Source organism: Mustela nigripes, chromosome 1, assembly GCF_022355385.1.
Source record: "Mustela nigripes isolate SB6536 chromosome 1, MUSNIG.SB6536, whole genome shotgun sequence".
Classification (NCBI taxonomy): Eukaryota; Metazoa; Chordata; class Mammalia; order Carnivora; family Mustelidae; genus Mustela; species Mustela nigripes.
Genome location: NC_081557.1, coordinates 99,766,612 through 99,791,755, shown reverse-complemented (window position 1 = coordinate 99,791,755; position 25,144 = coordinate 99,766,612). Strand labels below are relative to the sequence as shown.

At 37.2% G+C, this 25,144-nt stretch overlaps 1 protein-coding gene across 1 annotated transcript in view; it reads right to left on the bottom strand.

Annotated features, from left to right (window-relative positions):
• Positions 1 to 24,652, bottom strand: part of C1H11orf65 (chromosome 1 C11orf65 homolog) — a 60,468-nt gene extending 35,816 nt beyond the window's left edge. Inside the window, exons 1-2 of the mRNA XM_059418031.1 lie at positions 24,559 to 24,652; positions 8,423 to 8,512 (exon numbers count right to left, since the gene is read on the bottom strand). Coding sequence (XP_059274014.1) covers positions 8,423 to 8,503 — 81 coding nt within the window. The 5' untranslated portion in view covers positions 8,504 to 8,512; positions 24,559 to 24,652. The remainder of the gene's footprint in view (positions 1 to 8,422; positions 8,513 to 24,558) is intronic.
• Between the last annotated feature and the right edge of the window lie 492 nt (positions 24,653 to 25,144).

The window sequence follows — 25,144 nt, the reverse complement described above, 5'->3', positions numbered from 1 at the left end:
GTCCAACGTGTCCTATAAGCTGTAAAGTGCCACTTTTTCTGTTCAAATGATTTTAATTATTGGAATGCACAATTTTTAATATGCAAATAAAAGCTTTAAAACCTGGGGGGAACCCCCAGTAGAGTAGATCAATGAAATCAGGAGCTGGTTCCTTGAAAAGAGCAACAAGATTGATAAACCTTTAGCCAGATTCATAAAAAAGAAAGAAAAAGAGAGAAAGAAAGAAAGAAAAAAGGAAGGTAAGAAGGAAGGGAAGGAAGGAAGGAATAAAGAGGAGAGAGAGAAGATTCAAAACAAAGTCAGAAATGAAAGAGGAGAAATAACAGCTTACACCATAGAAATACAAAGGATTTTAAGAGAGTATTGTGAAAAAACTATATGCCAACAAATTGGACAACCTAGGAGAAATGGAGAAATTCTTAGAAACATATATGCTCCCAAAACTGAAACAAGAAGAAACAAAAAATGTAAACAGACTGATAACCAGCAAAGAAATTGAATCAGTAATCAAAAACTCCCAAAAAACAAAAGTCCGGGGCCAGATGGTTTCATGGCAAATTCTACCAAATATTTAAAAAAGAGTTAATACCTATTTTTCTTAAACTATTCCAAAAAGAAGAGAAAAGAAAACTTCCAAATTCATTCTATGAGGCCAGCATTACCTTGATATCAAGACCAGACACATATTGCTGAAAAAGAGAACTGTAGGCTAATATCTCTGACAAACACAGATGCAAATACCCTCAACAAAATATTAGCAAACTCAGTCCAAGTATAAATTAAAAAAATAATTCATGAAGATTAAGTGGGATTTATTCCTGGGTTGCAAAGGTGATTCAACATTAAAAAATTATTGTGAAACACCACATCAACAAGAGAGAGGATAAAAACATGATCATTTCAGGGGCACCTCAGTGGCTCAGTTCGTTAAGCATCCCTTGATTTCAGCTCAGGTCATGATCTCAGGGTTGTGAAATCAAGCCCTATGTTGGGCTCCATGCTAAGCATGGAGCCTGCTTAAGATTCTCTCTTTCCCTCTCCCTCTAGCCCTCCCTTTTCTCAAAAAAAAAAAAAAAAAAAGGCCTCAGAGAGATCCCTGATCCCTCCCATTACATGAGGTCATGGCAAGAAGACAACTGTTCACCTATGAACTAGAAAGCAGATCCTTACCAGACACCAAATCTGCTGGTGCCATGATTTTAGACTTTCCAGAATCCAGAACTGTAAGAAATAGATTTGTTATTTATAATCTACCCAGTTTATTGTACTTTGTGATAGCAGCCCAAATGGATTAACACAGCTACCAAAGATGTGAATAGAATGATTAACTAATTTGATCTAAATATGTCAGTATACATTTTTTCCTCATGTTCACATTTCCAAATTACATTTGGAACATTTCCAAAAATAAACTTTTTCTAGGTCAGGCAAGTTTCCACAAATTTCAGGTTATTGAAATCATATAAATAACTGACTTCAGTGGAATGAAATCTGAAAACCAATAACAGAAAGGTAATTAGAAAACTCCTAAATATTTGGTAATTAAGCAACATACTTTTCAAAAAAATCCTTTATTTATCTGAGAGAGAAAGCACAAGCAAGGGGAGGGGGAGAGAGAGAAGCAGTCTTCCCACTTAACAAGGAGCCCAATGTGAGGCTCTATCCCAGGACCCTGAGATCATGACTTGAGCCAAAGGCAATGACTTAACCCACTGAGCCACCCAGGAACCCATAAACAACACACTTCTAAATAACTCACAGGTCAGGATGCCTGGCTGGCTCATTTGGTAGAGCATGCACTCTTGATCTTGGGGTGATGAGTTTGAGCCCCATGTTCGGTGAAGGATTACTTAAATATAAAATTCTTAAAATCAATCATGGATCAAAAAAAATCACAATGGAAATTATAAAATATTTTAAACTGAAATGTAATAAATATATGACATATCAAAACCTGTGAGATATATCTAAGGGAATGCTCAGGGAGAACGTAATAGCTTTAAATACGTATATTATTAAAAAAGAATAAATGGGGGCGCCTGGCTGGCTCAGTGAGTTTGAGCCTCTGCCTTTGGCTCAGGGTCCTGGAATTGAGCCCCGCATCGGGCTCTCTGCTCAGCGGGGAGTCTGCTTCCCTCTCTCTCTGCCGGTCTCTCTGCCTACTTGAGATCACTGTCTGTCAAATAAATAAATAAATAATCTTTAAAAAAAAAAAAAAAGAATAAATGTGTAAAATCTAAGATCTAATGTTCCCTCTCAATAAGTGTGAAACAGAACAGCAAATCAAATTCCCTCAAAAAATGAAGGAAAACACAATAAAGTTCATCAATTAATGAAATGTAGAGTTAAAACAGAAAGCCAAGAAAGCCAAAACCAGGTTTTTTTCTTTTAATAAAGACTAAGACAGATATAGAAAAATAAGGAGAAAAACACATACAAGCAATATCATCTCAGATCTTATAGACATTAAAAGTATAGTGAGAGGAGACTGTAAACAATTTTAGGCAAATAAATTTGACAATTTTAAGAAAATGGACAGATTCCTTGAAAAGAAACACCAAAATGGGCATAAGAAGAAATACAGTTTTGAATAGTCCTGTATTATTAAAGAAATGGAATCCCTAATTAGAAATTTTTCATAAAGAAAACTCCTACATACAATATTTTGCCAACGTATTCTCCTCTTTATAGAAGAAACAGCATTAATCACACAAATTCTTTCTGATAATATAACAGAAGTATTTCCCAATTTATTAGGCCAGCATAATCTTGATATCAACAGCTGAGAAGGATATGACAAAAAAATTACATTCATGAGCAAATATGCAAAAATCCTAAATGAAGTTGATGAAAGAAATTTTCTATTTTTAATGCCTATGGGTCCTGTTCCTGGACTTCAGGGCAGGCTACACCTTAACATTTAGCAAGGTCAAAGTAACTAGGCAAAACTTCAAAGCATGGATTCTATTTCTTCCCTGAGTACACACTGTATATCTGCTTTGTTAAAGAAAATAAACAGAAAGGAACGTTCTGAACATGAAAGAGAAAGAAGAAACTTCCCTGATTCCGCTAAAACTGAAGTCTAAGCCCTGCATATACAGGAAACTTAAGGTCTGCAATTTCCTAAAATGTTCTTTGTCTAATAATTTGTAACTCTTTATGTAACTCTTTATGTATAAAATGAATAAAATCTTACACCAAATGTTCTCCCTTATCAAAGCGCTCTCTTCTTTGTGAAGATTGTATCCAGGACAGCTGTTCTAACTTGGGCTTGAATGAAACTCTTTTTTTTCCTAGAAATTCTAACAGATTTGTTCATTTGTGTCAATAACATTTATCAGATCAAATCCAGGATATATCAAAAGGGTAATAAAACATCAGTGAAGTAGAATTTTTTCCAGGAATGCAAGGTTGGTTTAACATTTGGATATCAATCAATGAAATTCACCACATAAAAAGAATGAAGAAAACAGACCAAATGATCATACAGTAAACGCAGCAAAAGCATTTGATAAAATTCAACACCTAGAGTTTTCATAACAAAAATAAAAAGCAAACTAGGAATAAAGTTAAATTCCCCAAACTGATGTTAAGTTTTTACAAAAAAACTACAAGTAACATCTTAACTAATGGTGAAATATTACATGCTTCTGTGTTCAACAAAAGGGCAAGAATGTCCATAATTGCTGCCTCTATTCCATCTTGCACTGGAGGGTCTAATCAGTGCAAAAACGAAACAAAAGGTATAAAGTTTGCAAAGAAAAAAGTAAAAGTTATCATCCAAGGATGACATACTTAAGTGGAAAATCCAAAGGAATCTATAAAAAAGCAATTAGAAATAAGTGCATATTAGGTCAGCAGGCAAAAATAAACTACATTTTATAAACTAGAAATGAACAATCAGAAAATAGAATTTAAAAATAATACCACTTACAGTGGTGTCAAGAAATGTCAAATACCCAGAAGTAAAATGAAAGATGTTTAAAACTTCTACACTGCAAACTACAAAACATCCCGGAGGAAAAAAAAATTTTTTTGAAGATTTTTATTTATTTGTCAGAGAGAGAAAGAGAGAGAGAGAAAGAGCAGCAGGCAGAGGGAGAAGCAGATTTCCCACTAAGCAGGGAGCCCAATGCAGGACTTGATCCCATGACTCCAGGATCATGACCTGAGTGGAAAGCAGACACTTAACCAACTAAGCCACCCAGGCTTAATTTATTTAACTAATAAATAAAGATATGTACCATGTTCATGAAAACTCAGTGTAGAAAAATTCACTTTTCTCCCAAACTGATCTACTGATTCAATTTAATTCTAATTATATAATCTCCATAATGATTTTTTAAAAAATTAATGAATTGATTCTATAATCTACATGGAAATGCAAAAGCCCTAGAATAGCTATGACAATCATGAAGAACATCAAAGTTGGAGGACTGTACTGCCATATACCCATACTTCTGATAAAGCTACAGTTACCCAGACAGTGTGGTATTGACTCAAATAAAGACAAATAGACCAACACAACTGAGCAGAGACTATAGAAACACTTCACATATATGATTACATGATTTAAACAAAGGCACCACTGTGATTTACTATGGAAAGGATGGCATTTTCAGTAAAGATACTTAATCATTTGGTTATCTATAAAGACAAAAATGAACTTTGTCTATACCTCTCATCATACACAAGCATTAATTTGAGATGGATATTGGATCTCAATCTATAACTAAAGCAACTAAGCCTCTAGGAAAAAAACAAAAACAAAAAAGAAGGATATCTTCTGGCTTCAGGTTACATAAACAATCCCCTCAGATTTATTTCAAATATTTGACATGTAATACAGTGCTGGGTGAGTCGGGTGTCCACCTTGGGATCTCATTCCCCACTGGGGAAAGGAAAGGCCCAGTGGGCTCCTTAGGGCTGCCTTGTGCCAAGTGATGTGATCAAAGTGAAAACCCTCCTCTTATCCTTCTAATGTGGTCCTTGTCTCTCTGGTCCTTGGCTCTGGGATTTTCATAAGAATGCTTTCTACGGATAGTGGCTAGTTGGTCTCCTTATGAGGCAACTGAAATTGAGAATGTCACCTCTTTAGGCAAATATTTTTTTTAAAAAGATTTATTTACTTATTTTAGATAGAGAAGGACAGCACGAAGAAGGGAGGGCAGAGGGAGAGAGCGCATCTCAAGCTGTCTGCACTTATGGAGCCCGAAGTGAGGCTTGATTTCATTACATGGAAATCATGACCTAAGCCGAAATCAAGAGCTGGACACTTAACTGAAAGCTGCCCAGGTGCCCCTAGGCAAATATTTCTTAAACAGGGCTCAGAAAACACTAACCATAAAGAACAAGTGATAAATCGGATTTAATGAAAACTCAAGACTTCTCATTATCAAAAAACACCTTTAAGAATGAAATGAGGCCAGTCTGAAGAAAATATCTGCAACACATGTATTCAATAAAGGACTTCTGTTCAGGATATCGGAGAGACTCCTCCAAGTGAATATTGGCAGTGTAATAGTAGATGTGATGGGATTTGTGGATTTGAAGATTGGGGGGACAGGTTAAAAAGAGGGGGGTAGGGATATTTATATCCTCACCATATATAATAAGAAGTCACATCATGTTATGTTAGCATGATGGAACAAGAAACAAAGGCTTAAATATCCTTTAAAGAAAGAAGGTAACAATAAAAACAAGAAAGAAAGAAGGTAACGGATAGAGGAACTAAAAAAATAATCCCACATGACACTGTGTAAGGGATAAGCAAGATAAGCTCTCAATTTTCTTTGCAGAAAGTCAACAGGTCACTTTGGTAAATAAAAGATAATTATCCAAGCATATTATGCAGAAACACAGAAATTACTACTACAGATCTAAAACAAAAAAATGGTTAAAAGTGGTTGCCTTTAGGATATGAGGGTAGAGAAGACTAGGAGGGGCTAAAAGAAGTGCTTTTATTTCTAAGTTCTTCTACACTATTTTACTTAAAAATACATTATTTTGATCTAAAATATGCAAATATTGGGGTGCCTGGGTGGCTCAGTGGTTTAAAATATTCAAATGTGAGAAAACGCCTTCATTTACATTAGTTTGACTCTGCAGATTATTCATTTATAGGGCCCTGTAATATGTTAAAATGACGCTTCCTTATTTAGAAGTCATCCTCTAAACCATCTGAAACAGAATGATTCTAGACTTAAGATCAAATGTGTTCTCTTTGAATCTCAAAACTTTTAAAATTATCCTTATATTTGAACCATGGCTTCCATGGTTAGCTTTTTTTCAGTTTCTAAACACTTTTCAAACGTAACTGTGCAGTCATACCTTCTGTTGCAGGAGGTACCATTTTATCTCCAAATATACCCCCTTAGCTATTCAACATACTGATCTTATCTAAACTGATCACCATTTTTATTTCCTTCATTTTTTCCTTTCTCTCTCTCTCTCTTTTTTTTTTTTTTTTTACATCATTTAATGTTTCTCTTAAATATCAGTTGATCCTTGCTTGTGCATTAATACTTAAGAATGAAGGTCTGAGGGCACCTGGGTGCCCTGGGTGGCTCAGTGGATTAAAGCCTCTGCCTTCAGCTCGGGTCATGATCCCAGGGTACTGGGATCCAGCCCCGCATCGGGCTCTCTGCTCAGTGGGAGCCTGCTTCCTCCTCTCTCTCTGTTTGCCTCTGCCTGCTTGTGATTTCTGTCAAATAAATAAATAAAATCTTAAAAAAAAAAATGAAGGTCTGTGTCAATTCTTCAGGGGAACTAGTTGGAATATCCTGGGCTTTTTTGTAAGTCTCCTATTTCGCCATTGTTCTCACACATGAATGGGAAGGTGGTCTGGGAGCTTTGTACTGTGTATGGAATTAGACAATCAACAGACTTTTGGCGGGGGTATGGTTAGGTAGCCAGCAATCCAGCAGGGTGTCTTTCAAATATTAAAATTAAGAGACTTTTACTGTGGAGCCAAATCTGCAAAAGAATTAGCTTTTCCAAATAGTTCATTTAATTTTTTAAAAAAGAGATAAGTCATCAGGGTTTTTCCCCCTTAGGGTACATATCCATCTATGAGCAAATTTTTTGACCTATGGTAAATATCCATCTACCTGTTGCTTTGGGGCTTGAAGTGACAGGGCAGACAACTGCCACAGCTGTCTTACATACACTTAAGCCCCTTGCCTACGATCCTTCTCCTTCCAGTTCTTTCAAATTGCTAACTCCAAATGGATAGGCTTTCTAGGATCCCAGTGACAAACCAACTCTCTCACTGGAGCCTCTCTGAAGTGTGGCGAGGCAAGTCTTCTACACAGTTCTATCCAACGGGACTCAACGATCTATTTTTGCTTTTCCAAAAATGAGATAAAATTAATCTGCTCACGAAGTCCCTTCTCCCTGGTATGGGTTAACTTTCTGTGTATTGTCATTTTAATAGGGGCAAAAAGTAAAGATGTGTGCTCTGTCCACCATCTTTTTAAGATACACATATACACACGCTTGTCTGTTTATATACAGGGCTTCTCTACTAAAACTCCTTAAGGGCAAGGAGGTATTATAAAGTTCTTCGCTAGGAATATAAAAGATATACAAAGTAATGTTGGTTGGATTGGATGTGGGATAAAGGAAGTTACAAATAACAGAAAAGCTTAAGCCGAGCTAACAAGTAGACTAGTAGAAACCATCAAAGGGATAGATTTTGAAAGCAAATTATTTTAGTATTAGAAATCAATACTTACGGATTTTATGGCTTTGAAAGAGGCAAAAGAAACAACTAATGGAAGCTATTTTGCAAGACTTGATGAGCCAAAACAAAGGTATTCTTGTGTGCCAGAAACAGAGTCATACCACTTCACACAAAATTATCAAACACAGACAATGTTGCTGCTGTCACAGAGGAAAGAGCAGAGTCATTTCAGCTGTTGGCTCTCACCCAACTAGGTAAATCAACTCGGAATAATCCTTACACCAATGGGACCAGCTATACCCATACTAAAGCATGATGAATAAACGCATTAATTCAGACACAGTTCATTATTTAAACATTGTCTTCAAAAGTAGGTACTCAGTAAATATTTAATGAGTGAATGTATCCCTAACACCTGCTCAAAAACCTGATTCCTGAGTCAAGAAATAAAGTTTTAGAGGTGAAAGCCAAATAACCTTATTAGTGATACTTACATTGATCATAGCCATTATCACAGGGCCTGGCCCTGATATGGAGCTGGTAAGGATTTGTGAGGTTAACAAGATGATTAGTGTTAACTTTTTGAACTTCTAAAAAAATGTGTGCTTTGAAAGCAAAGGGTAGTACACAAATCCATAAGTATACTAAAAACTATTGAACTGTACACTTTCAACAGCTGAACCTTATGACATATAAATTATACTATAATCAAGTTTCAAAAAAATGAAATAAACTCACAAGGTAACACTTCCAGGCCTTCTGAATGACTCTGGCAGCTTCATCCCTCTCTGTAAGTTCTGACTCCTCTTCCCATGGCATTTGAAAGACCTAACAGAAGCAAAAAAACCGTATGCTCAAAATTTTTTTATGAACTCCATTATGAAACTCATTAGAACTCAAGAAAAACAGAAGATTAATAAAGGAAATAATACAGATGATATTTGGTATCAAAATAATTTTATAAAAATTATTACCTACTTTTAATTTTATGTATTTTATAAAAATTGTTACCTACTATTGATTGCCTATATGTTCCAATTTCTCTTTTCTAATTTAAACAACAATCTTGCATAGCAGATTTTGCCAATTTGCTTGTGTTAGAGATGAGGAGACTGCACTTCAAGGCCAAAGGTCAAATAGTGATTGACTAAGCCAGTATTAAACCCAGGTCATTTTTCTCTTGAAATCCATGACCTTTTATGTCCTCATTCAATGACTTCATTTTTTTAAGATTTATTTGACAGAGAAAGAGAGAGAGAGAGAAAGCACAAGCAGGCAGAGAAGCAGAGGGAAAGGGAGAAGCAGGCTAAGAAAGGAGCCCAACATGGGGCTTGATCCCAGGATCATGTCCTGAGGCAAAGGCAGATGCTTAGCCAACTGAGCCACCCAGGTGCCCCCCAAAAAGCTTTTCTTAATCAACATGCACAGTTTCATTCCAAATTCATCCAGGCTTCTAACCTAGAATTACAAATGCTATAGAATTTTTCTTACTGTGTAACTCGTAAATGTGTTGACAAGTTAATAAATCATACATTAAATTGTCAGAAAAAGAGATGAAGCCTGACCACTAAGAAGCAAAACAAAACCACTAGTTCTATCCATAGTTTTTATCAATACTGTGAAGAAATAAGTAATGGGAGAAGTCAGAAAATCATAGCTTATGAGTCCTTAAAGAAGTTGCAGCAGACAGAGGATTCCAGAAAGTGGAATAGGAAGTGCCAGGAATCTCTTTCCCCACCTAGACAACTACACTGGCAGAATTTAACTATTTAACTATTTTGGAACTCTGGAAGCTACTGAAGGCTTGGAAGGCTTGGGGGGTAAACTGTGGTTAACTCCGGTCAATATTGGCTCTTAGCCCAGTCCTAGCTATCCACTCCCTCACCTCAGCCCCAGCAGCAGCAGCTGTGTACATATTCCTGGAACAACTTGCACACAGATTGTGGGAGTGGGGGTGGAGAGAAAGGACTCTGTCCAGGAAATATAGGAGATCTGTGTTGGGGTTGTTGGTTGCTGCTTCTGATCACAGAGGTGCAGACAAACAGGAGGGCAGTCATTGGTGCTGTATGTCCACCCTCCACCATTGTTGCAAGCCCTTCCCATCTACCAACTTCCAGGGAATTTAAAGGGTTTTTCCTTCCTGCTATGTTGTTCCCCTTCCTCCCTTTGGAAGGCAGGCATTCAAAACTAGGACATTCAAAAATAACTAAATATATGGAGAATATTAGAAAGTGACCAGTCATTCCAGGGAAAGGCACAGACTCAGAAAACTGAGAAGATCTTAGGTTTAAAATTCAGGCTGATTCTTTTTTTTTTTTTTTTTAAAGATTTTTATTTTTATTTTTATTTTTTTTTTTAAAGATTTTTATTTATTTATTTGACAGACAGAGATCACAAGTAGGCAGAGAGGCAGGCAGAGAGAGAGAGAGGAGGAAGCAGGCTCCCTGCTGAGCAGAGAGCCGGATGCGGGACTCGATCCCAGGACCCTGAGATCATGACCTGAGCCGAAGGCAGGAGCTTAACCCACTGAGCCACCCAGGCGCCCGAAGATTTTTTTTTTTAATTTATTTATTTGTCAGAGAGAGAGCGAGCGAGAGCAAGCACAGGCAGACAGAGTGGAAGGCAGAGTCAGAGGGAGAAGCAGGCTCTCTGCGGAGCAAGGAGCCCGACGTGGGACTCGATCCCAGGATGCTGGGATCATGACCTGAGCCGAAGGAAGCTGCCTAACCAACTGAGCCACCCAGGCGTCCCTTCAGGCTGATTCTTGTCTGATCCTTGTAAGCTGCAGAAACAGACTATAGCAATTTAAAAAAATAATAAAAATACCACACACAGTAAACTCTGAGGAAAGGAAAGAAAGCTGATTTCCAGAGTTCTTGTACTATTAAATTTGAATTTCCAGCTTTCAACAACAACAACAACAACAAAAACAAGGCATATAAAGAAACACGAAATGATGGCTCATTCTAGGAAAAAAATAAATCAAAAGAAACTCAACCTGAAAAAGACCTGATGGCAGGTCTACTAGACAAAGACCTTAAAGCAACTGTCTTAAAGATGCTCAAAAAATTAAAGGAAGACATGGAGAAAGTCAAGAAATGATGCATAAAATGGAAATATCAAGACAGAGATGAAACCTAAAAAGAGACTCTGAAGCTGAAAAGTAGAATAACTGAAAGCAACAATTTATTAATGGAAATCAAAGGCACAGTTGAACAGGTAGAAGAAACAATCAGCAAACCTGAAAATAAGCCAAAGGAAACTGTCAAGTCTGAAAAATAGAAAAAAAGATTGAATGAAAGTGAATAGAACCCAAGAGACCTATGGCACCGCAGTAAGGAGATCAACATGCACATTGTGGGAGTCCCAGAAGGAGATGAGGAAAACAAAGGGAAAGAGAAGGTATCTCAAGAAATAATGGCTGAAAAATGCCAAATTTGATGAAATATATGAATATCAACATCCCAGAACCTCAACAGACTCCAAGTAAGATCAATGCAAAGATATATCCACAACAAGACACATTATAATTAAACTCTTGAAAGTGAAAGATAAACTATTGAAAACAGCAAGAGATAAGTGATTCATCACATAGAAGGAATTTTTAATACATTAACAGATTTCTCATCAGAAACTTTGGAGGCCAGAAGGCAGTGGGTTAATATATTCAAAATGTTTAACAACAAAAGTGTAACCCAAGAATCCTGCATCTAGCAAAACTGTCCTTTGAGAATAAGGGAGAAATGAAGACATTCCCAGGTGAACAAAAGCTCTAAGAGTTCACAGCTATGAGACTTGTCTTGCAAGAAATGTTCAAGAGAATGCTGCAGGGAAAAATGAAAGGACACTTGACAGTAACTCAAAGTTATATGAAGAAATAGAAATTCCAGTAAATGTAAATACACAGGTAGTTATAGAAGCTAATATTATTATAACTATAATTTGTAACTCTATTTTTTTTACAAAATTTAATAGAACAGTATTTTTTAAAAATTATTATTCTAAAAACTAGTATTATTGTAACTTTGGTTTGTAATTCCACATACTGTTTAATTTAAAAGACAAATAATTAAAATATTAGATTTTGTTTTGGGGCACACAATGCATAAAGATGTAATCTGTAACATCAACAATTGAAAGGAGTTGGGATGGAGCTATAAAAGAGGAGTTTTCTATGTTAATGAATCCACAATGGAGGGTTATAACTTTAGGATGTTAAATGTAATCCCCATGGTAACCACAAAGGAAACAGCTATAGAGTATACACAAAGGGAAATGAGAAATGAATTTAAATGTTTTGCCAAAAAAAAAAAAATCAACTAAACACAAAAGAAGATAGTAATGCAGGAAATGATTAAAAAGTTATGAGGCAGGGACATCTGGGTGACTCAGTTGGTTTAGTGTCTGCCTGCAGCGTAGGTCACGATCACTGGGTCCTGGGTTCACATTCCACTTCAAGCTCCCTGCTTAGGCTGCTTCTCCCTCTGCCTGCCACTCCTCCTGCTAGTGCTCACTCATTCTCTGTCTCTGACAAGTAAGTACATAAAATCTTTTTTAAAAAGTTACAAAGCATAGGGGCGCCTGGGTGGCTCAGTGGGTTAAGCCTCTGCCTTTGGCTCAGTCATGATCCCAGGGTCCTGGGATTGAGCCCCGCATTGGACTCTGCGCAGCGGGGAGCCTGCCTCTGCCTACTTGTGATCTCTGTCTGTCAAATAAACAAAATATTAAAAAACAAAAAAGTTACAAAGCATAGAGAAAACAAATAGCAAAGACAGAAGTAAGGCCCTTCTTATTACTAATTACTTTAAATGTAAGTGGTTTAAACTCTCCAATCAAAATACAGAGATTTGCAGCATGAATAAAAACACAAAATCCAACTATATGCTATGTAAAATCGACTCACATTAGATTCAAAGACACAAACAGACTGAAAGTGAAAAGATGGAAAAAGCTATTCCATGCAAATGGTAACCAAAAGAAAGGAGTGATGGCTATCTTAACATCAGACAAAACAGACTTTAAATCAAAAAAGTTTAAAATAGACAAAGGACATTTTGCATTAACAAAAGGTTCAATGAAGTAAGAAAATATAACATTTATGCATCTAATAATAGACCAGCAAAAATATATGAAGCAAAAAATGACAGAATCGAAGGGAGGAATAGACATATATATGCCATAGACATATATAGCTTTACTATAATAGTTGTAGATTTCAATATCTCATTCTCAACAATAGATAGAATAACCAGACAGAAATAAATAAGGAAACAGAGGACCTGAACAACACAATATATCCATTTGATCAAACAAATATAGAATATTCTTCTCAAGTGCACAAGGGACACTTTCCAGGACAGACTATATATTAGGCCACAAATTTATGTCTTTTTTTTTAAGATTTTATTTATTTATTTGACAGAGATCACAAGTAGGTAGAGAGGCAGGCAGAGAGAGAGAGAGGAAGCAGGCTCCCTGCAGAGCAGAGAGCCCGATGCAGCGTTCGATCCCAGGACCCTGGGATCATGACCGGAGCTGAAGGCAGAGGCTTTAACCCACTGAGCCACCCAGGCGCCCCCTCAAATTTATGTCTTAATGTATTCTGAAAGATAGTTATCATACAAAGTATCTTATCAAAGTACAATAGAATGAAGTTAGAAACCAACAAGTAAATTTACACATTTGTGGAAATAAAACTGTGGATCAAAGAAGAAATTACACAGGAAATTAGGAAAATGAAAACTAAAACTCAACATATCAAAACTTACAGAAAGCAGTAAAAGCAATGTTAAGAGGGAAACTTAGAACTATACACAAATTAAACAAGAAAGATCTCAAATCAGTATCTAACTACAACTTACAGAACTAGTAAAGGAACAAAAAACTAAACCCAGAGCTAGGAGAAGATTAGAACAGACATAAAAGAAATAGAGAACCAAAAAACAATAGAGTAAATCAATGAAACCAAAATTGATTCTTTGAAAAGATCACTCAAGAGACAAATCTTTAGTTCGAAGGATAGAGAAAAAAATTACTTTTGGTAATTTAGAAATGAGATGAGGATATTACTACTGGTTCTACAATACTATGAACAATGAATCATAATTTATAGTCATGTTTGATAACCTGATGAAACTGACAAACTCCTAAAAACACAAAACCTACCAAGACTAAAACACAAAGAAATAGAACATCTGATTAAACCTATAACTAGAATAAGGAGATAGAATCAGATCAAAAATCTCCCAACAAATAAATCAGATAAAAAATATCCCAACTAAAAATGCCCTAAACTTGACTCCACTGTGAATTCTAACAAACATTTAAGGAACTAATACCAATCCTTCTCAACTTTTCCAAAAAACTGAAGGGAAGAGAACACCTTGATTCTATGAGGCCGGCATTACCCTGATATCAAAGCCAGACAAAGACACTGTAAGAAAACTACACATCAACATTCCTATTAACATCGATGCAAAAATCCTCAACAAAATATTAGCAAACCAAACTTGGCAGCATGTAAGTGAATTACACACAATGAACAAATTGGTTTTATTCCTGGAATGCAAGGGTGATTAAATATACAAATACTACCACATTAACAGAGTAAAAGAAAAAGCCCACATGATTATCTCCACTGCAAACAAAACAAAACAAAACAGGGGCGCCTGGGTGGCTCAGTGGGTTAAAGCCTCTGCTTTCGGCTCGGGTCATGATCCCAGGGCCCTGGGATCGAGCCCCGCATCGGGCTCTCTGCTCAGCAGGAAGCCTGTTTCCTCCTCTCTCTCTGCCTGCCTCTCTGCCTACTTGTGATCTCTGTCTGTCAAATAAATAAATAAAATATTTAAAAAAACAAAACAAAACAAAACAAAACAAAAAACCCCACCATTTGACAAAATTGAACATCCTTTCATGAAAACCCTTAACAAACTAGAAATAAAAGGAAAATGCCTCAATGTAATAAAAACTATGTATGAAAATCCCATAGTGAACCTGATATTCAGTGGTGAAAGACTGAAATTTTGCCTCTGACATCCAGAACAGGGCAAGGTAGTTTACTTTTACTGGCTCTGTTCAGCATTGTACCGGAAGTTCTAGCCAGAGAAATAAGGCAAGAAAAACAAATAAATGGGACTCAAGTGGGAAAGGAAGAAGTAAAATCATCTCTATTCTGGATAATATGATTTTAAATATAGAAAACCTAATTATTCCAGAAAAAAACTTTTAGAATTAAAAAACAAACTCAACAAAGTAGCAGGGTATGAAGCCACCACATGAAAATTAGTTGCATTTCTCTACAATAACAATGAACAGTCTGAAATAGTAATTACAAAAATAATTATAGATATAAGCATCAACTAGAATAAAATACTTAGGAATTACTTTCATCAAGTGAAAGATTTGTACAATGAAAACTACAAAAAAATGAAATTAAAGAGACGTAAATAAATGAAAATGCCATTCCATGTTCATAGATCGGAAGACTTAATATTTTTTAAGATGTCAATACCACCTAAAATGATCTACAGTTTGAATGCAATCCCTAACAAAATTCCAATGACATTTTTTTCCAGAAATACAAAAGCCCACTTCAAAGTTTATATGGAATCTCCAGAGACCCAGAATAGCCAAAACAACTTTGATAAAGAAAGATCAGTGATGTTGAGTAAAATAAGTCAAGGAGAGAGAGAGAGTCAATTATCATACGGTTTCACTCACCTCTGGAGCATAGGAAGTAATATGGGGGACATTAGGAGAAGGAAAGGAAAAGTGAATTGAGGGAAGTTGGAGTGGGAGATGAACCACGAAAGACTGTGGACTCTGAGAAACAAACTGAGGGTTTTGGAGGGGAGTGGTAGGGGGTTGGGTGAGTCTGGTGGTGGGAATTAAGGAGGGCATGGATTTCATGGAGCACTGGGTGTGGTGCATAAACACTGAATCTTGGAACACTGAAAAAATTAAATTAAATTTAAAAAAAAAAAAAAGAAGCTGAAGGACTCACACTTCCAATGTCAAAACTTACTATACAGCCACAGCACTCAAAACAGCATGGCATTGGCATAAAGACAAACACACAGACTAACTGAATAAACATTTCAGAAATAAACCCTTACATATACATGCCCAATGATTTTTGACAGGTGCCAAGACCATTCAATGGGCAAAGAATAATCTTCTCAAGAGTGTTGAGAAAATTGGATATACACATGCAAAAGAATGAAGAAAGACTCTTTTCTAGCACTACATACAAAAATTAACTCAAAATGGATCAAATTATTGACTATAAGATCTAAAACCATAAAATGCTTAGAAGAAAACAAGTCAAAAGTTTTACAGCGTTGGATTTGGTGATGACTTCTTGGCTATGACACTGAAGGAGTAAGCAACAAAAGTGAAAATAGCAAATGAGACTTCATGATAAAATAAAATTCAATAGACACTAGCAAAATAAAAAAGCAAGTCACAGAGTAGGAGAAAATATTTACAAGTAATGTATCTGAAAAGGGTTTACCTCCAGAACAGAGAACTCCCCAAACTCAACAAAAACCAAACAACCTGATTTTAATAATGGACAATATGTATGTTTCTCCAAATAATATATACAAACAGCCAATAATCAGACAAAACATGTTCTACATCACTACTTATTAAGGAAATACACATCAAAATTATAATGAGATACCACCTCATACCCATTAGAATGGTTACTATATTTAAAAAAATGGAAAAGAAGAAATGTTGGCAAAGATGTGGACTAATTGGCAGTTTTGTGCACTGTGATGGTAAGAATATAAAATGGTAAAACCACTATGGAAAAGGATATGGCAATTCCTAAAAGAACTAAAAATAAAAATACTGTATGAATTAGCACTTTCATTTCTAGGTGTATATGAAAAAGAATGAAAGTACGATCTCAAAGAGAAATTTGTATACCCAAGTTCTAGCAGCATTATTCCCAATAGCTAAACATAAAAGCAGCCCAAGTGTCCATTAATGGATGAATAAACAAACTGTGATACATACAATAGAATATTATTCAGTCATTGAAAGAACGGAAATCTTACATACACTACAACATGGATAACCCTTGAGGATATTATGCTAATTGAAATAAACTAGTTAGACAAATACTATATGATTTTACCTATATGAGGTAGTTATAGTAGTCAAAATCATAGAGATGGAAAGCAGAATGGTGGTTGCCAGTGTCATGGTGGGGGTACAGGGTGGTTATGGTTTAATGGGTATGGGGCTTCAGTTCTACAAGATTAAAAGAGTTATGGAGGTTGATGGTGGTGATGGCTGCACAACATTATGAATGTATTTAATACCAATGAACTGTATGCTCACGAGTGGTTAAGATGGTTAATATTGCTTTTTGCGTGTTTTACCATACATAAAAAATTTGTAGGAAGTTCAATTTTTATACTGATTAAGCATTTGTTATCTTAAAAAAGGATGTCATTCAAAATTGAATGATTGATGAGGTCAAATAATGAAACTGTTCCAATATTGCTCCAGTGTTATCAGAAAAGTGTACTGCAAGAATTTTGTTTCTCTAGGTTATATAAATTATGTACAACAATTCTGTTTGTTGTCAGTATACATAAGGAGAGGAAATACAAGTTATACATAAGCTTTGTAAGTAACCCACTGTTTTAAAAGGTTTTTGTACACGGAACTATAAGAAGGAAGACTACTGAACTAAGAGAGGGCCCATGTGGTTCAGTTTTAGCTCACATTGCTACTTATTGTAACCTTAGACAAAGGGTTCAACATCTTTAGCCTTCAGTTTCATTAGCTGTAAAATAAAGCACTGCAATAAATTAACTGCAAAGGCACTTTCAGTGTCACAATTCTGTAAGGTTACATTATAAAGAACACAATGTCCAATAATTTAAAAAAAGTGGGTGGGGGGCGGGGTCCTGCATGGAACACAGGGAGAACCATGGGTTTTACTTAATCTGTTACTATACTTCCCAGTATAACTAATGTTATTCATTACATTTATAGCAGCAATATGGTTCTGAGATGCTTTACCATAGTCCAAACTAAGTGAATAAATTGTGCTCAACTTAAAAATCCTGAACTGTTATTTCAAAATGTGAAATGTATAATTCCCAAATCCCTTAAGTAATGAAATATATAATAGACATTGACTAATACGTTCATTTAATTTAGAGAGACAAAGACCAAAGAGAAAAATTCTCTACAGGATATGCCATTTATAGGAAGAATTAAAGAAAAAATGTTTTGTTATTTTTTTGTTTATTTTAGGCTTAAAATTAATGTTTTCTTCCTAACTGTATATATTGTTGAGTTTTAAAAATTAACATTTTTAATAGGGAGACAGTGTCTATCAAAACTATCAAATAGTTTTAATAATATAGGAGGCATGGGGATATAGGTTAAATCTGTGGGTCTGAAGTGAGACACATGGGGGGTTAAATCTTTTTTTTTTTTTTTTAAGATTGTATTTATTTGAGAGACAACAAGAGAGAGAAAGCAAGTGGTGGGGGGAGGGTCAGGGGGAGAAGGAGACTCCCTGTTGAGTGTGGGAGCTTGATGCAGGGCTTAATCCCAGGACCCCAGGGCTTAATCCGAGGACTCTGGGATTATGACCTGAGTTGAAGGCAGATGCTTAACTACTGAGCCACAGAGGTGCAATATGGGGGTTTAAATCTTTAAAAAATTCTACCTCATACCTCGCTGAGTGATTTTGTGTAAGTTATTTAACTTATTCCAGCCTCAGTTCCTCATTTGTGAAATACAGGGACTCATAGTATCTATATCTCACAGAATTAGGATTAAATTAGGTACTATAGGAGAAGCATTTAGGACTGTAACTACTCAATAAATTGTAACTCTTTTTAAGTTTTGTTAGTCACCATACAGTATATCACTAGCTATTGATGTAGTGTTCCATGATTCAGTGGGTACTAAGGAGGGCATGTATTGCACGGAGCACGGGGTGTGGGGCATAAACAATGAATGCTGGAACACTGAAAAGAAATAAAGTGGAAAAAAATAGGCACTATCCATGGGCATTACTCTGATTTAAAAACCGATGTAACTGAACATTTATTCTCATAATTTACAGATAACTGATAGTAAGGAATGATATTTGGGGCTTAAAACATTTGCTAATTTGTGTCAAAGGATAGTATTTTGAGGTACTCTTTTTGGCTAGCAGGTAGAAAAGAAATGAAGTATAGTTTATCTGTGTATTTCTTTTTTTTTTTTTTTTAAGATTTTATTTATTTATTTGACAGAAAGAGATCACAAGTCGGCAGAGAAGGGGAAGCAGGCTCCCTGCTGAGCAGAGAGACTGATTCGGGCCTCAATCCCAGGACACTGAGATCATGACCTAAACTGAAGGCAGAGGCTTAACCCACTGAGCCACCCAAGTGCCCCAGTTTATCTGTGTATTTCAAGACACTTCAGGAAAATAAAGCCTTTTCTTTATAAATAGCGTGATGATCAACTTTAATAATTTTTAAGGACACTGTCCCTATATCTATCATTTTAAAAAATACACTTAACTTTGCCATCTGTGATTTACTGTCCCTTTTTAAAATTACACCAACATTTTGGGACACCTGGGTGGCTCGGTGGGTTAAGCCACTGCCTTCGGCTCAGGTCATGATCCCAGGCTCCTTGCTTGGCAGGGAGCCTGCTTCTCTCTCCACCTCTGCCTGCCACTCTGCCTGCTTGTGTTGTGTGTGTGTGTCTCTCTCTCTGATAGATAAATAAATAAATAAATAAATAAATAATTAACATCTTATAAAAATTACACCAAAATTTCAACTTTGAAATGTGAGAAAAAATAGAAAAATAATTATACTGAAATTTGAAGTGTGGTGGTCACCCTGATTCATTACTCATGTTTTCCTATTCGTGTTCTTTTCCACTGGTCAAAACACAGAATATAGTTATTTGGTTATTGACAAATAACCACAGAATCAGGGCAATACCTAAATGGCATTAGAAGAATGTGTAAATATTATTCTTTAATATCTCCTTACTGTTTAAAATCCAAAATTATTTAAAAAAACAAATAAAATAAAATAAAAATTTTTCATACTACTGTCTAGATTTAGTTACTTTAAAAGTTATTATATAAATGACACATATACATTCTTATAGTAAAAATTTCAAATATAGAATAAAAGTTAAAATCCATCTCCATTTCTTGTAGACTAGTGTGCTCTTCAAAGTTGTCTTTATCCATTAATAGATGTGTAACTCTTCCAGATCTTTTCTTATATATTTAAAATTTACATGTATATATACATGTACACCCATGTATATGTATATACACCCACCCACTCCACACAGGTTTGTTTCATTGATGTGATGAAACTATACATGTTTTCTGCTTTCTTTACTTATCAGTATGTTAAAGTAACTCTGTCATATAAATAAATAAAATCTTAAAAAAAAATAAAAATTAGTTTGTCATCAGCAGGACAACTCACTGCAGGCTTGACCCAAAGATCAGAAGCAGTAGAACTAACGGGGTCAGGATGGGTCTTCTGTAGGTGGATCTCTAAGAGTTGTGCTACTCTGTGTTCACAGACCTATGTCAGTCTCTGAATTGCGTGATACCAGATGAAATAAAGAAATTGAGAGTAGTCAAAGTTTTGCAGCAATTTGACCCCGCTGTGGTATACTAACACACCATCAGTGGGCTTACAGTTTGCATAGTACATCTTTGTTATTTGTTTTTTTTTTTTTTTAAAGATTTTATTTATTTATTTGACAGAGAGATCACAAGTAGGCAGAGAGGCAGGCAGAGAGAGAGAGAGGAGGAAGCAGACTCCCTGCTGAGCAGAAAGCCCTATGCGGGGCTCGATCCCAAGACCCTGAGATCATGACCTGAGCCGAAGGCAGCAGCTTAACCCACTGAGCCACCCAGGCGCCCACATCTTTGTGATTTGTATTCTTTTCTCTAGCAACTCACTTTTATTTTACAAAAGTATCATTCTGAAGGGGGACAAAAGGAAACAAACTAAGCTTGCTCTGGCTCATCCATGAATAATTATACAATCATAACTATGTAAATATTAGTATTAACCCTACCAGTATGTGCATTAGTACAGTAATGCCCTGTGATTATATGCTCTATGATAATATCACCCATGATGATATGAATTTGGATATAAAATGTTTGCTGACTACCTTCTGTCTCCAAAGTAGGCTGACCTTGGATATTCAGTTACTTTGGATTAACTCAACATTGTATTGTATGCAACTAAATTTCTGATCCTACCTAGTATTATGGCAGGATTTCTCTTTGTGGTTTTAATTAGGAAGATGAGGGGAAGAGGATGAGTGTGTGTAAGTATGTATGTGTGTTGTGGCACTTTGGTATAAGAGGCCTGTATTATAGAAAGATATCAGACAATAACTACATCTAAAAGAAATCAAGAACAAGCAGAATAATAAGCTATCTGAAATATGGAAGCAAATATTTAATATTTAAAGAAAAGGGGGGGGGCCTGCCTCGTTTGGTTGGTAGATCATGCAACTCTTAATCTCAGGATGGTGAGTCTGAGCCCCACATTGAGCGTGGAGCCTACTAAAAATTAAAAATACGATAAAATAAAACAAAACATGGAGGTAAAAACAAAAAAATGCATGTGCAATAAAGAAAAGATGATAAAACAGAATAGTGGGACAAAGAATGATCAGAGCTAGGTTAGCATAAGCAGTCAGGGAAGGCCTCTCTACTGAGAAGACATTCGTTTTCAAGATGCAAAGACCCAACTACAGGAAAATTGTAGAAGACCCAACTACAGGAGAATTGTAGAATTCTATTCCCAGGCACAGGGAATAGAAGATAAAAATGCTCTGAGATAAGAAGCTTGGTGTGCTCAAGCAGCTGAAAGAAAGCAGGGTTGTTACAGCTGAAAGAACAAGCAGAAGTGTCCGGGGAGAAAAGGTCAAAGAAGTGGGCAGGAGTCATACAATAATTATACAGGAAATTGACTACAAACTTCTGGTTTGGATGCTGTACCAAGGTTGGCTTATATTAGCTCAGTGGAACCAAAATGTAAATTTAAGAATTTTATAAGGTGGTTTTTAAACACAGTGATTACTAAAAATCATTTAAGCTTATAATCAAATAAAATAAAGGTAACAAATACTCAAAATTTAACACCTACTAATTATTTTACTATTTTAGGGGATCATAATACACCACCTTAAAATATGTCAGTTTGGCACAAGGACTGTTTTCAGCTAAAGCAATTTGGAAAGAACAAATAGAGGAAAACCTTTCTACCTCCCCATTTGCCTAAAAGTGGGACACAAATTTCCCTTTTTGAAGGTGTTTTGTCTCTCCTTTACTGCACCAACAGGAGAAAAGTAGTATCACCAGAAATAAAAAGTCAGCACTGAGATGGGTGTTTACAAACAAACCTTAATAAAATAAACCTTACCTTTACTAATTTCCCTATAAATTTACCTTCCCACAATTTACCACCCTTTGTTAAAGTGGTATATAAAACCCTGGGCCTAAACTCCTCTGTGGGTTTTAAATTTTTTTTATATATATTTATTTATTTTGAAAGAGTGTGAGCCAACAAGCAGGGGAGGGGACGTGCCAGAGGCAGAGGACGTGCCAGAGGCAGAGGGTGAGGGGGAGAGAAAATCTCAAGCAGGACCCATGTGAGCCCAATGTGGGACTTGATGGATCTCACGATGCTGAGATCATGACCTGAGCTGAAATCAACAATCAACAGACGCTGAATCGACTGAGCCACCCAGGTGCCCCTGGGTTTTAAATTCCTTTTCTGTGAGACCCCCATGTGCATGTAAAACTAAAGTATTATAAGCAAATAAAATTTGTTTACCTCTTCTCTGGTTAATTAGTCTTGTCAGTTTAATTTGCGGGTCCCAATTACAAAACCTAGGATTGTAAAAGTTTCTTTCTTCCCTACACTCCATTTTACTACGATTTCTTGAGGTTATTCATGTTCACTGCAGTGGCACTGCTGATAACTGCGGCTGCAATCTCTGCTGTAAGGCTGTCCTGTATATCGCATGATGTTTAGCAGAATCCCTGGACTCTGTCCACTAGATGCCGATAGCACAGCTGGGACAACCAAAAATGTCTCCCGACAGTGCCAAATACCCCTTGGGGAGCAAAATCACCTGTGGTCGAGAACTACTGGCCTACATGAGCTACCTACAGGTATAGGTCTGGTGGAAATAATATATTATGGTGCACTAGGGCACGTTTCTTCCCAATACCTGGGGTCATTTTGGTATCATGAAATTCGGCATGGCCAGGGTATTTCCATCACAAAAACTGACAAACACTACAAATCAGGTCTCGATATGCTGTTTTGCCAGTTGGTGAAAATGGTAGAGGACACTGCATTCATCAACGTGTCGTGGGTCACCACTGCATTACGGATAGCACAAAATCCTGACACAGTATCTTCAACAGTATATTCAACCTTACTGATTCAGAAACGAGTCCCTCACATCACTGACCCGTGAGGGTACCCCGCATATCCCAAGAATGTGCTCAGTTCTGTCAAAGGTACACGGAGGGTCAAGTAAATGGACATAAAGAACAAGATTTGGCCAGATACAGTCGCTGGGAAGTGCTTTTAAGTACTGTTTATAGTGGAGTAGTCAAGAAGAAAGTCGGGTATAGGTTAAGGAGGTGGCCAAGTGGGGACAGTTAGTACAAGAACATCTGCTTAGAAGCTGAGACACAGAGCGGCTGGCGGGCAGGCATGGACTCCAGGGGTGATCTTTTTTAAATATGCGAGACATTAAAGCATATTAAGATGTTGTTAGGTATGATCCCGGAGCGAGGGAGAAATCAAAGGTGACCGAGAGGCACTAATTGAAGAGTGGACGTCTTTTGAGTAGGTTTAAGAGAACACAGTCCGGAGAAGACAGCCGGCAGGGACAGCTGGTGGCCTGCGACCGACGGCAATACCGGTTTCACAGGGTTATAACGAGGCTCTAAACTAACCGACGGGAAAACCCCGCTTCATTTGCAGACACTTAAAAAGCACGACCGAACCACACCGCTCGTGTAACGGAGGAATTGACTACATCCAGGTTCCACCTGCAGATTCAGAAGAGGGAGACTTTCTATCTCAACTCGCCGGTAATTTCTATTTTAATAGATGAAGACTCCAAGGACCTTATCTTCACGAGAAAAAGCCCCCAAGGTCCGTCTCTGACTTCTCGGTACCACTACTTTAAAAGCTGGGCAAGAGTATTTAAGCTGATTTGCTGGGATCAGAACCTACACTTCCTCCTCGGTTTTGGTGAACCCACCAAAGGGTTTCCTGACTTTTTTTTTTTTTTTTTTTTTTAAATCAGTTCGGTCATTTCGCTCTTCCTTTTTCCCTTGTAGTCCTTCATCCTGAGGGCGGAGGAGGGCAAACCACCACTAACGTACTGCTTGAAAGAACGCTTTTCCCTTTTCTAGCTCCAAACAACGCAATGAAACGACAGGAAACCGTGTCAGGGGTCGAACCGGAAATAAAAAGTCCAGAAAAAAAAAAAAAAGTATGGTGGGTTAACAAGTTATTTTGCCCTTGGCCTCAAGGGGGAGAATCCAGGTCTCTAGGGGGTGCGAAGAGCGGGGGCCGGGAGGTGGCGGAACGAGCAGGGAGCGCGTCCAGCCCCAGCAAGGGGGTCAGAGGGAATGGAGGCCGGCGGGGGTGGGGAGGCGGCGACCTCAGGGACGCCGAACGTTTTTAAGGGGTGGGCTGGGGAGCGGAACTCAAGGGCAGGGGGCCTGTAGGGCTCTGGAGAAGGGTAGGATCAGACCAGGCGCCACAAAGGCGGGCGGAACTGCTGTGGTACTGACGAGAGGGAGGGGACACCGTTCCCTTCACCTGTCAATCGCCCCGCTCCCGAGCTCCGCGGGACTCCTCGGTTACACAGCAGACGGAAATGACGCGCTCGACTTCCATTCTCAACTCCTCGAGGCCCCCGCCCTAGCACCGCCCCAGCACCGCCCCTTAATAACGCCATTTGGCCACGCCCCCCGTACCGCCCCCTGGGCCCCGCCTTTCCCCAGCCCGACGTCACTGTCTCCAGGGGGATGCAAAACAAAAAAATCCGTGATAGTTAAACCTGTGAGCTCTCACTGCGATCCTTAATGGCTTTGAGGCAAAGATTTCGAAAGGGAAACCAAAGTGAATTTCTGCGAATTGGGGCTAAACTTACTGCAAAGTCTGGTCACTTCCTCCAAGGGGTTTAAAGTTGTGGGAGAAATACACAAAATCTTTCATATTTAAGTACTTTATTCATTTGTGAATCAGAAAACGGATCCTTTTATCGATTTGGCAGCTAGTGCTCAGGATCAATGAATAAGTGACAGGTGATTGTAGTCTAATGCTATTTCTAAAGTTAAGCTCTTTAGCTGGTGAAGCCTAAACCAGTTTTGTTTTTTTAAATTGAGGTATAATTGACATATAC